The sequence below is a fragment of the Semicossyphus pulcher genome, unplaced genomic scaffold (assembly GCF_022749685.1).
Source record: "Semicossyphus pulcher isolate SPU_LCO1_2020_fin unplaced genomic scaffold, fSemPul1.0.p SCAF_8, whole genome shotgun sequence".
Taxonomy (NCBI): domain Eukaryota; kingdom Metazoa; phylum Chordata; class Actinopteri; order Labriformes; family Labridae; genus Semicossyphus; species Semicossyphus pulcher.
In genome coordinates, this window is record NW_027211759.1 from 24,296,424 (window position 1) to 24,310,332 (window position 13,909).

At 41.2% G+C, this 13,909-nt stretch overlaps 1 protein-coding gene across 1 annotated transcript in view; it reads right to left on the bottom strand.

The window, feature by feature from the left end:
- The window catches only part of spire2 (spire-type actin nucleation factor 2), a 92,669-nt gene that overhangs the window by 19,263 nt on the left and 59,497 nt on the right, over positions 1–13,909 (bottom strand). The window contains exons 2-6 of the mRNA XM_069687126.1: positions 6,246–6,289; positions 4,499–4,882; positions 3,921–4,001; positions 3,631–3,795; positions 851–937 (exon numbers count right to left, since the gene is read on the bottom strand). Coding sequence (XP_069543227.1) covers positions 851–937; positions 3,631–3,795; positions 3,921–4,001; positions 4,499–4,882; positions 6,246–6,289 — 761 coding nt within the window. The remainder of the gene's footprint in view (positions 1–850; positions 938–3,630; positions 3,796–3,920; positions 4,002–4,498; positions 4,883–6,245; positions 6,290–13,909) is intronic.

Genomic DNA, 13,909 nt, shown 5'->3' on the forward strand with positions numbered 1-13,909 from the left:
CTCCGATGTCATGTCTCGTTCAACATCGTCAGGTTTGAAATGTAGACTGCAGACCTGTCCACCAGTATATTCTTGTCGTATTTCCGATTCTGTACCGCTCTAAGGCATTGCCTGCAGCAAAAACGGTAGTATTTCACTCCAGCGTCACTCACTGGGCCGTTCCTTTCAGAGGGAGGGGCGCAATGCACGCTGGGTGTTGTAAGAATGTAGAATGGTTGAAACCACGAATTGTTTGTACAACTTTCTCCTGTGGCACCAATTTCAAATATTGTTGATCGATTACAGAGAACACCAGCTTTGACTGACAGTGGCTTTTTCCAGTGGTGAATTGCTCCTTTAAGTTAGTGGTAGTAAAATCATAAACTTGCATTAATTTCGTATCAAATCAATATCAGCTTTTATCAGTACAATTATCAGTTATATTACAAGTAGAAACTATTGATGTGAATTCATAGTGGCAGTTACAGTTGGTTGCTTTTCTTGTAAACTGTTAATAATAGATAGTAGATAGCTAATAGATAGTTAGCTAGCTAGTAACTATCAAGGCTAATGCTACAGGCTATGTTATGCTGAAGATCAACCATGGGTGGGCCAAAGACAAAGGCGGTTTATTTTTATACTTACCCCATTGAGCTACATTAACAGACAAATCTACCTGATAAGATTCTTAAGTTGTATTTACTCATCTGTCTTTGTTTCTAAGCCTTGTATACAGAATTCTTCTCTGCTTCAGTATCACACATATATCACAAGAGTGGTTTTCAGGTTATACTCACAAGAACAGTTTCACACTGGTATATGAGCTTAATCTCACTGCTGTACAGAACCTATAAGGCTAAACAACACTTACTGGTTTGAGTGGAGGTCTTGATCTGATGAAATCCAAGATCATTTCATGGGCATTTCTCTTCACTCTAGTAGGAATGTCACCGTCTACCTGGGAAAGACAAGAAACACAACATCAACACTAGCACTGAGTCTGTTAATTCAAACAGTAAGGTGGAGACACTCTCAGCTCTTCAGAGGTTTTAGAGAGAAGTAGTTACATCATGAGTCTACTGTGGTCAGAAAGATTTTAATCTGATTTCTATCTATTTGACTCTAATAGAGTGAAAAATACCAGATGTTCTGTGTGTCTGTCATTTTTCAATCCACCATTGCTGTCATTTGACGAAGTTCTGGTCCTGTATTAAGGCTGTTGCAGAGAAGGAATTTCCCAGTGATGTATGGGGTAGTGACAGCTCTGTATGTGGTGGAACCCACAAGATTCTTCTGTTAATGCAAATTATTTATATCTTAATTTTAGTGATATTTAAATGAGCAGACTTCACATAGGGGAGCCGCCCAGGAATATTAACAGCCACTGAAGTATATTTATCAACCCATTTCAGCATTTTGTATTTAAAAATTGTATCCGTCAAAGTGAATGAGCAACCGAGTATCCACTGATTAGTGGACATTCTTCTCTCACTCTCTACCCCTCGCTAACCTGTCGTGTAAAGAGACTACTTACGATTGCAGAGTAACACAGTAAGAGAGAGACTGATGTGTTCTCTGCTACGTCGCTCATGTAAATCAATGAATGATGTAAACCCAAAACAAAGAGCTGAAAGAAGCTAACATGCTCTGTAGAGCTGAATTAAATTCCTTCCTAGCCACTGCTACCAGAAAAACAGAAGGCTGAGAGGGCTTCATTAATATTGGTATTCTGGGGCTGAATTATATATCTGCCTGAAGGTGACTGCAACATGTACGCCTGCTACATAACATTTTCCTCTGTAACAAAGCATATTGTGTATGGTGCAGTGGACTGCCTGGACTGAGTCAGAGTCTCAGTCATTCACGTGCCCCATTTGGAAAAAGTCAAAAGTGATGAGGAAAATATTTTATGCAGATTTAATATTTCATCAAAGAGAGAGAGACTTCATGTTTCCTCCTCTAAGACCAGGGACGTCTTGATTTAACTGCTTGAAGAAGTTAACATCTCTTCCTTCTTCTTTTCAGCTGTTATAGGAGCCAACGTGAAAACTGATAATTCAGTTGTTTTCAGCATTTACACAGAATACTGATCATGCAACAATTTACAATGCACACACTTGGTCAGAAGTCATCAGCCTGGGTGCTCTCCTATACTGAGACATGAAGAGAGCGGAAAAGAAGCCGCTTAGCTCCGCCTACCCTCGCTGGCAGACCAACCACTGCTGGGTGATGGAAAACACGTCACTAACTGGGCGCCACTTGTGATTTTTTTTCGTGAATGTCGCCACAGACACCCAGTCTGTAATACTGCAAATGCAAAGGTTTTCATCAGTGGGCTCCTTCGGTGATAGATAGTGACTTAACAGACATTTATTTTAATGAAAATCTTTGAGATTATTACTTTAAGCTCACCTGCACTGGGCCCCCTATCTTATAATAATAATCCTTCACTGCCTCTGAGATCCTTCACAGCCAGTTTCCTAAATAAACACTATCGAATAATAAAGAAAATAGGGAGTTGAGACTTTTTCGACTCTGCACCAAAGTTATTGAACTCTCACAATAGTTCATACTTCATACATAACTCACAATATCATACTGAAATGAGGAGATATTGTCTCTCTAACTCCGTACGTCCCGACTGTAAATACATTGATTGTCGCTGTTTATAAAGCTTACAAAAGGTGATGTCATTTAGGGGTCATTAAAACTTAATGAGGTGAAGAAGAGAGTACAATTAGAGTTTCTAAGTAAGAAATAACCATCTAGAAAGAGGGTAAGTTACATGTTATGTGCTTCTCACAGAAATCATTGATATATGAGATTAATTGAAATCAATTAATTACAAAGCCTGTAATTAATTAGATTCATTTTTTTAATCACCTGACAGCAATAGTTTTGATATGATGTGCACATGTGTACATACCTGGGTGGTACAACAAACCCTCTACCCTGCTGCTGAAAAAAATCCAAGAGGAAACACTGCTTTCCCATGCACCATTGTTGTTTTGACAGTTGCCATGAGAATGCAGACAGGCAGACCCGTCATCAACATGGGATCTGCCACGCCTTCAGAGTCCTGAGAAATGGTCTGAATAGCCCAATGAGCTGTTTTTCAAGAAGAGTGGTTCTTAACATTTATTTTCTCTCAGATTTTTTTGGATGCTTTATGACACACTCAACTCTGATATCATATATGCATTTTTGCTATTTCAAGCCGAGTTTCCAGGGCCTTTAATAGACAAATACTTTGTGAGGTATTTATTCCACATTGCCTTTATCTAGCTGTCACTCTTCCTTTGTTTTATTATTATCTTTTACATATTTAATTCATCTTGTGCAGCCCTATGATTTCAAATGGTTCACATGTTCTATATTTTTGGATAAATTAACCTTAACCCTTTTGGTGTTATTTTATTATTTGAACTTGTTGCCCGCTTTGCTTTTTTTCTCCCACTTCTTCACCTCATTGTAAAGCACGCGTTTTCCCCTGAATTAAAAATTCTTCAAAAATAAAATATTATTATCATCATGGTCATTTTTCAAATATCATTATAAGCCTACAACTCCTCTCGTGACATGGACACTGACATTCCAACAGTTGTCTATTAATGCTCTGCTTTGTGTTTAAATCAGACTCTTATCTCTCACCATGACTTTGCGTAGCTGGAACTTGCGGGCTCGTATGTCCTGCATCAGCATCTCAAAGGGAGTGAGGCTGAACTCTGTGGGCAGCGAGTTGAACGGCTGCTCCTGCACCTTCTTCAGCTTCACTCCCTGCCGGAGCTCCTTCATCAGCTGCACCCACAGACGGGCCTGGCATGGAAACAACAACACACACATCTGCATGAGTCAACACCACAACGCACATCCTTCTTCCGTCAAACACACAGTGGTATTGTTCTCCCTGTCACACTGTGCCCTCGCTCGCTTCATCTCACCCAGTCTCTGTGTTTCAGCGCGTCCAGCTCGGCTGTGGATTTGTCCTCCAGAGCTTCTTCTGTTGTGATCTTCTTCAGCATCTGTGCAACAAAAGCAGACATTTTTCATATATTAAACAGCATTCATTTGAATCTAACTTTGACTCTATTCGACTTTTTGTGCCACGTCCCCTCGATGACACAGTACCAACCCTCAGCAAGCACACATGTAAAACAGCAGACAGCTTCCTGCCCAGAGGTTCTGCTACGGCTAATTAAGGGGAAACTTCTGCAGTGACACAACATAAGTTGAGATTTGAGGTTGAGCTCTGGAAGGAAAGTGTGGAGGCGGGTTTAGTCTTTCATCAGTGTTTGCTTTGTAGCATGTAAACAGGAATATTTATGCAGAATTGTATAAGCTATTCAAATTCAAAGTGAGGTTCAGGCCTCTGGAGACACAAGAACACTCAAATAGATGAAAGCAGGTCATGCATCCATTTTCCTGTATTTACCTTCTTTATGTTCTCAGCTACATTGCTATGAAAGCAAGCAGGCGTTCTTTCTGAAGGATATAAAGTTTACGTGACGAGCCGATTTACCTCCTTAGCATCTCTGATCTTGATGAGGAAGGTCTGCAGCTCCAGAGTCTCCACAAATAGAGCCCTGCAGACGGCCTGGTAGTGCTCCGGAGCCAAGCTGGGGTTGGCCAGCCGAGACGCACACAGCGCCATCACCTGGCGGAAAGTACACACCGGCCTTATTGCTCCCTCCTCCTCATCCTCATCCTCCTCTTCCTCTTCCTGCCCGCTGTAGCCCTCATCCGTTGTACCGCTCCCGGTGGTGTTGTCGCCCTCCCCGCCCTGGTCCCCCGCTGCCATGCGTTCTATCAGGCGCTCCAGCTGCGGGCCGAGCTCCCGCTCCTCGCTTTCGTCCAGTCCCCAGTCCAGAGCTCTGTAGATGGCCACACCCAGCGACTGCACCACCTAGAGGGAGGAAACACGACAAAGCAGGGATTGGAATTTTGCTGATTTGCCTTGATTTTTCATTTTTACTCTATTTATTTATATGTATGTAATATATGGATGTTTATTTCTATTTCCAAATAAACACATTAACTGGGAAAAATGCTTTTTACTAATTACCATTATGGCGACTAATATATGTTACATTTTTGAGCCAGAATGAATAGATCTTTCCTGCATGGATTGTGCACTGATTCTGCACCAAAGTTTTCACAGGGCTGCTTTCTTAAACACATAACTGCTCTAAAGAACTGTCTGCTCAGCCGTGATGCAACCTAAGCATTCAATTCTACATTATAATTTCAGTAAAAAAGCTCATCAGCTCATACGGTAAAACAAATACAGATATAGATCTGTGATAGACCCGTTTCAGCTGATGATATTGGATGTCTGATATATCAGTCAGGCTCTACAACGTAAGAAGACTACCACAACTTAGACGTATTACACTTTCATGTAAAATATACCATTTGTTTTTATGTAACATCATCTGAAAAATGGCTTGCATTTTATGCACATAATTAAGCATCATCTTATCTGTTTGTTGGCAGAGATGTTCATTCGGGTCCGATTCCAAAATCTTATTTTAAAGCCTCTACTGGCAGAGATGTTCAGTTCAGTTCATCTGTATTGTCAGACTCAAGCTCCCTTAGTTACAAAAGCATACAACAAAAAACAAGGTGCAATACATATAGAACTAAAAAAGGGGGAAAACATTCCCAATTTTTATAAAAGACAATTATACAAATGTTTCCACAGAGGTGACTGGTATTGTAAAATACAGAAAGTAGGAGGATATGGACCACCCCAGCTGGAAATGTTTTGTTCTAAGAACGTTCTGAGAATGTTACGTACGATGTTCTGGTAATGTTTTGAGCGGGAAGTTTTTCTTTGGTTCCCACAATGTTCCTTTAAATAGTAGGAGAACGTTCTCTAAAAACATTTTCAGAAAGCTGCAGTGAGAATGTTCAAATCACATTTCAGGACAGTTTTATAAATCACGTTCTGACGAACTACCATCCTGAAAAGATCTTCGAAATGTTGCAGTTAAAATGTTTTGTCTTAGTTTAGGTTTTAACGTTAGAAGAACTTTATTTGAAATGATCCTTAAAACGTTCTTTGAATATTAGCCAATGTTATGGGAACGTTCCCTGCTAGCTGGGACATGCCAATTTAGTCCCTACAACCAGGCCATAGTAAACAGGTTGTCATTTACCAAAAACATTCCCATAGTGACTCTATCAAATTCATGAAATACATCCAGGTGACGTGGGCCATTATTCAACAGAATGGAAGTGCTTTGCGTCACTTCTTTCTTTCTCACCTGACATTCAGCTGCAGGTGGAGGTGGAGATCCATCAGTGTCATCTGAGGAGACAAAGAAGAGATGAACAACTTAAAAAGGACTTGTTTATATAAGATCATAAAGTTTCCCTTTCTGAAAATAGTTTCAATTCACTCTTTTTTTATAAAACATGAGGCTAAAGAGTAAATTGTACAATATACAGAGAAATGTCTATAACTAGAGCTGCAACAATTAATTGGTTAGCTGTCAACTATTCAATTAATCACTAGTTTGATAATCAATTTTGGTCATTTGTAAAAGAAAAAAGTTGTGATTCCAGCTTCTCAAACATGAATGTTTTTTGTTTTCTTTCCTCCTCTGTCACATCAAACTGATGATCTCATTGTTATAGAAAAACTCTGATCAACATTTGACCATATCATACGATACTTTATAGAACAAAGAACAACTAATCGATCAATACAGAAAATAAACAACCGATAGTTCTAAATAAGGGTAATTTGTAGTCCCTTCAATATCTGCAATGAATACATAAAAATAAACATAAATAACATTAAAAAATGATATAAAACATTATATATGAACATGATGAAGAAAAGGTGAGAGTATATAAAAATAAAACACTGAAGAACAGATTGATTCATAAGCAGTTTAAATTCTCTTTCTTGTTCTGTCTCCACATATTTCATATTGTTTTATTATGTTCTCACTGTTTGCCTAATAGTTTTGGAATTCTGTAAGAAATTTAGCTTCTTTCTTATATTTTATGCATTTATTTAATTGATAGGGACATGCACATCAATGATTATAACCTGAGTCAAAGGTTTGTACAGCTGCTGTGAAGTCTTGGACGTGTTTTACAGAACTCAATACCTTTTGTTCCCTTTATGGGTTAGTGTCCTTTATACTTAATTAGTGAACACTAGATTTTACTGTAACATAAAATAATAAGTTTTACAACACTTTCAAAACTTTGCTACGTATTTTAATTGGAAGAATTTATTGGAATAGTTTGCATCTTACACATGCTCATTAAGTTTTTCTGCCAAGGCGGTCACAGCTTTGTTCAAATCTCTGAAAGCTGTGGTTTACTAATCAGATTTTTATATCAATCTAGGACAACAGGTAAAACTTGTGGTTTCTTGTAGTTTTAAATCCGGGCCCTATTTTTACATATTCACTATGACCCCAAAAGATATATAAAAAAAATAGGGTCAACTTTTCAAAATAAGAGCTGGAATAATGCTTAAAGATTTGTGCTTCTCTGATTTTCATGATTTCCTCAAAATAAAGCTTTTAAGGAAGAGATGGCGCTCTCTGCCTAATGTCGGAATAAGAGGGATTTATACTTGATATTAAATTTGATTTGTCGCTTCTTGTGGTTGGAGATAAAAGCAGATATGACTTTAAAATGTTGCCAGCGGCAGCTTTAAACAATCCGGCTGATTAGTCAGCGAGTTGCCTGCAGAAAACTCAATATGTGCCACTCACAGTCAAGCTCTGAACTTTATAGCAGTAATAAAAAAATATGTCAGGCTGCTTTCAATCTTTATTATAAAAGCTAATGTGTTACTCCATATGTCCCGCAGTCATACTAGACATGTGTTATTGTGCAGTCAGGTTTGGTGTATCAGTGTGTGTGTGTGTGTGTGTGTGTGTGTGTGTGTGTGTGTGTGTGTGTGTGTGTGTGTATGCTGGAGTGAAAAAGCTCTCTCTCCCAGCTCAGATGTCAGTAATGACACCCGAGAGGCCTGAAAGCCCTCGGTCAGCAGCTCGCACTGCAGAGAAACACGAGAGGGGACGGACAAGAGAGACAGAGACAAAGACGGGGAGAGAGAGGACTCGTGGAAACATCAGGGAGAAAGAGGAGAGAGAGATGAAAGGAGAGAGAGAGAGAGAGAGGGATGAGAGAGGGATGAGAGAGATCAGCAGAAAAAAAGAGTAGGGGGTGTAGGTGCGGTGATGGGGGGGGGGTCAGCCTGCCACAGCATCCTCCCCTGTCAACAACAAAGTGCTGAGAACAGGACATAAACGTCACCGTGTTCCCCGCGTGAACAGAAGCTGCTGCAACAAAAGGAGCAACTGACACTGAAGGAGGGCAAAGAAACGCTCCATTATGACCCCCCCTCCCCAAAGGAGTGAGCTAACATGAAGCCCTGCAAACCTGTCAGACAGGTTCAAATAATACCTGTGCCAGTTTCCCACGGTTACAGGTCAGTGAACACAAAAGAGGCGAGGAATCTGCACCGAGAACACTTTCAGGAGCCCTGAAGCTCAGATCCTGGAAAACTCGATAACCCATTAAGCCACACGGACGAGAATGTTTGGGCCTTTCAGACACAGTGGAATCTATTTGGAAGCAATTGAAACACCAGGTTTCACAGAAAACTTTTTTTTTTGTTTCAGGCAGGGTATCTTTTCCCCAAATACAAACTCAACAGTTTACCATAGACTGTAAGAAGTGGACGTCGCCTCTTGGTTTCAAAGTGAAGCCAATGTGCCTTAAACCTGCATTCTTTCTGTATCAGAAAATTTAAATCCTTATTGGTACTTTTTTTTTCAAACTTTACTCAAAGTTTTGCTTTTCAGAGAACATAAACAAACGTATATAAACAAACATACTAATCCCCCACCCTCCCCTGACACCCGAGAGGCGAGACATACAAATCCCTCCATGGTCTGGCACCCCAGTACCTCACTGACCTCCTCCATCCCTACACCCAGTCAAGGACCCTCCGTTCATCTACCTCCGGCCAGCTTTCCATTCCTCACACCAGGTTGCGGACCTTCGGGGATATAGCGTTCAGTGTAGCAGCCCCCACCCTCTGGAACGCTCTCCCTCCCGACCTCCGCAATGCTCCCACACTGGACTCTTTCAAAAAACTCCTCAAAACCCATCTTTTCAACACAGCCTACAGCCTTTAACTCCAGTCATTCAATGTACTGTGTCTAGTCTGTTTGTGAGTGCTTCTGTGTTCCTCTTTGTAAAGCGACCTTGGGTCCCATGAAAGGCGCTATAAAAATTAAAGTTATTATTATTATTATTATTATTAACATTAAGAAAAAGAATAATAAAAACATAAATAACAAATAAATAAAAAGGGAATGTTGAAGTTGAATATAATGGTGAGTACAAGTTTTTTTCGTTAGTACACCGACTTATTGGGAAAATACGTACAAACATTTGCATAATCTCCACACAACTATCAGTAGGAAGTAAAACGAATCAGAGGAGACAGATCTTTTATAGGATCGAAGGAAAAGATGAAATCTTTAAATGTGGCCCAGGTGTCAATGAGATTTTCTAGTCGAATTAGGGATAACATTTCTTTGATCCAATTTACAAATGATGGGGACTGGTCTGACCTTCAATGTTGGAAAACAAGTCTCCAAGCCTGAAGCGAGGCAAATGCCATAAAGTTGGCTTGGGGGGTGGTGGTATTTACGCCCTCATTTGGGACTACAAAAATAGCAGTGATTGGGTAGGGTTCAATTCTTTTATGGTAAATACTGGAAAAGGCTTCAAAAATGTGGCTCCAAAATATGCGCAAGGATGGACATTCCCAAAACAAGTGTCCAGCTGGAGCTGGGTTGAGGTGGCACCTACACAAGTAGGATCCATATTGGCATGTGAACGTGGGACGGTTTCTCTCTTGTGAGATGTAGACGATGTAGGACCTTAAATTGAATCAGGCATTTTCCCAATGTGTTTACGTCTTCTTCAATACAGCATGATGTTCATTTTGTAAATTATGGTCCAGTTAAGAGTAAAATAGACGTTGAAGTAGAGAATGCATAAGAGGGTGGAGCTGAAGAGGGGGAATATAGCAAACTAGACAATTCCCCGTTGGGAAATCGCGAGAGTGGGCTGTGCTGCGCTGCATGTCTGTGTGCGTACATTGATAATATGATAACATTTAGCTAACAGTCTAGACAGACACATTCTGTACTTATGGATAGCCTATAGCTTTGCTAACCCCTGTTGGGAAATTTCCTATGGAGATCTGTTCAGGCCGAGACTATAATCATGCATGTGAAATTTGAAGCTGATATAACATTGTATGTGACAGGTAGTACTGGCTCTTGCCAGTAGGTGGCGCTAAGAGTATGAGCGAAAAATGATTCTGTAGAACTGTTCAGTCCGACACTGTAATCATACATGGGAAATTTCAAGCTGATTGAACATTGTATATGAGAGTTACTACTGGCTCTTACCAGTAGGTGGCGCTGTGACTATGAGTGAAAAATGAATATGCAGATGTGTTCAGGGCAGTACCCTCATGAAACCTGTGAAATTTGGAGCAAATCAGACAATGTATTTGAGAGTTGATACAGGCTCTGCCCAGTAGGTGGCGCCATCAGTATAAGTGAAAAATGTCTATGTAGATGTGTTCAGGGCAGTACCCTCATCAAACCTGTGAAATTTGGTGGAGATTGGACAATGTATATGAGAGTTTATACAGGCTCTGCCCAGTAGGTGGCGCTATGACTATGAGTGAGAAATGTATATGTAGATGTGTTCAGGGCGGTACCCTCATCAAACTTGTGAAATTTGGTGGAGATTGGACAATGTATATGAGAGTTGATACAGGCTGTCACCAGTGGGTGGCGCTATAGTATTGGTAAGGAAAGGAGTGTGTAGATCTGTTCAGGGTGGGACTCTGATCAAGCATGTGAAATTTGGTGCAGACAGGATGAAGTACAGGCGAGTTATCGCATCCTAAATGTCATGGCGAGGCATCATGGCGAAGGTTATATGCGCCTCGCCGTCAGGGTCACGCCCTCTGTTGTAACCTGAACAAGTTTTCTCACAGACCTTAATCAAGGTCTTAAGAGTTTCCTGACATGAATTTGAGGTTAACATGTTTTACCACCTTGGAGGAGGGGCTTGTAGAGTCAAATATGTCACTTCCTGTTTCCAGTAGCGGGCGCTAGGCCTGATGGGAAATATTTTCATGTAATTGTGTTCAGGCTGGGACTCTTGTCATACACGTGAAATATGAAAAACCACACACACACAACTGTCCAATCAGAGTCCTCCTGTGTTGTCTGTCATCTGTATCCGAGGTGATTTGTCCAATGAGATGGCTGATATCTGTGCACTTGACACAGACGCCGGACGATCATACTCTGCTGCAGTCTGTCTGTCTGTGTGATTTACATTGGAGTGAATGGAGCAGTTGAGCGCTACTCTTGTCGGTTACAGGCAGATCAATCAAAAACCATAAGTCCTACTGATAAAGTAGACAGATTGGGAGAAAGAAGACAAGTGTGGCTACAACTTTGTGAAAAATCACTGTTCTACTGTGTAATTTGTGGCTGGGGTGAGTCACGGAAAGAGAGAATTTCTGAGAGTTTTTTGGAGTCTGAAGAATGAATTGGCCCAGCTGAGCTCGGTTGCCGCGGAGATGGTTGTCGTTACTCCCTAGCAACGACCAAAGCTGGTGTCTGTGGCAGCTGATCTGAGCGTGATTTCTGGCTCACATTTAGGACGTCAAACTACTGCCATTTCTTCCAAACCAAACATGATATCGTCAAAATTTCTTCACCATCAAGCCAGAAAGGCCTTAAAGAACACAGACATAAGTTTTTGTGGTCCTAGCTTCTAAAATGTGGTAATAGGAGCGAGTTAAAAACAGGTGCACTTTCGAGAGTCCTGGAAAATCCTCCTCCCGATTAACATTGGAGTAAATGGAGCAGTTGAGAGCTACTCTTGTCGGTTAGGGGCAGATAAATCAAAAACCGTACATCCTACTGATAAAGTAGACACATTGGGAGAAAGAAGACAAGTGTGGCTACAACTCTGTGAAAAAATCACAGTTCTACTGTGTAATTTGTGGCTGGGGTCGCGAGAGAGAGACAGAATTTCTGAGAGTTTTTTTTGAGTCTCCGCACTCTGTCAATTAGCTCTGCACGAACATTCCGCAATACACACCCATTATAAATCCTGAATTTTTCCAAAATAACTCACCATCTTTAAAGGCTCACCGTTCAAAAACGAAACATGGTAGGAAAAAAGTTCAAATACAACTTAAATAGACAAGACCTGTGCCTACATTTTAAAGTTTGAATGGTGTTTCTAGGTGAACGTAGGCCAGAGCAGGAGAGGTTTGAAAAACGTCTCCGATTTTCGAGTTTTTTTTTCCTCGTCCCATTCATTCCAGATGGGAAATTTGTGGCAGTTTTTCGCGTCTTACGACGCGAAAAATTAATATTCTGGAGATAAAAATAATAGCACACCGAGTCCGAACGAGCCGCACGTTTTGATGTATTTTTTATTTGTGTGCGCTCAAAGCTGCGGGGCAAGAAAGAAACCGAAAATCTGGTAGGAAGAATAATAATAAAAAGAGGCGCGGTGGAGAACAATAGTGGGCTGTGCTTCGCACAGCCCACAATGGACCCCTATAGCTTTGCTATAGAGGGGGCCATTGTGGGCTGTGCTGCACAGCCCACTAATAAAAAAGAGGCGCGGTGGAGAACAATAGTGGGCTGTGCTTCGCACAGCCCACAATGGACCCCTATAGCTACGCTATAGAGGGGGCCATTGTGGGCTGTGCTGCACAGCCCACTAACTAGACAATTCCCCGTTGGGAAATCGCGAGAGTGGGCTGTGCTGCGCTGCATGTCTGTGTGCGTACATTGATAATATGATAACATTTAGCTAACAGTCTAGACAGACACATTCTGTACTTATGGATAGCCTATAGCTTTGCTAACCCCTGTTGGGAAATTTCCTATGGAGATCTGTTCAGGCCGAGACTATAATCACGCATGTGAAATTTGAAGCTGATATAACATTGTATGTAACAGGTAGTACTGGCTCTCGCCAGTAGGTGGCGCTAAGAGTATGAGCGAAAAATGATTCTGTAGAACTGTTCAGTCCGACACTGTAATCATACATGGGAAATTTCAAGCTGATTGAACATTGTATATGAGAGTTACTACTGGCTCTTACCAGTAGGTGGCGCTGTGACTATGAGTGAAAAATGAATATGCAGATGTGTTCAGGGCAGTACCCTCATGAAACCTGTGACATTTGGAGCAAATCAGACAATGTATATGAGAGTTGATACAGGCTCTGCCCAGTAGGTGGCGCCATCAGTATGAGTGAAAAATGTCTATGTAGATGTGTTCAGGGCAGTACCCTCATCAAACCTGTGAAATTTGGTGGAGATTGGACAATGTATATGACAGTTTATACAGGGTCTGCCCAGTAGGTGGCGCTATGACTATGAGTGAGAAATGTATATGTAGATGTGTTCAGGGCGGTACCCTCATCAAACTTGTGAAATTTGGTGGAGATTGGACAATGTATATGAGAGTTGATACAGGCTGTCACCAGTGGGTGGCGCTATAGTATTGGCAAGGAAAGGAGTGTGTAGATCTGTTCAGGGCGGGACTCTGATCAAGCATGTGAAATTTGGTGCAGACAGGATGAAGTACAGGCGAGTTATCGCAGCCTAAATGTCATGGCGAGGCATCATGGCGAAGGTTATATGCGCCGCGCCGCCAGGGTCACGCCCTCTGTTGTAACCTGAACAAGTTTTGTCACAGACCTTAATCAAGGTCTTAAGAGTTTCCTGACATGAATTTGAGGTTAACATGTTTTACCACCTTGGAGGAGGGGCTTATATGTCACTTCCTGTTTCCAGTAGCGGGCGCTAGGCCTGATGGGAAATATT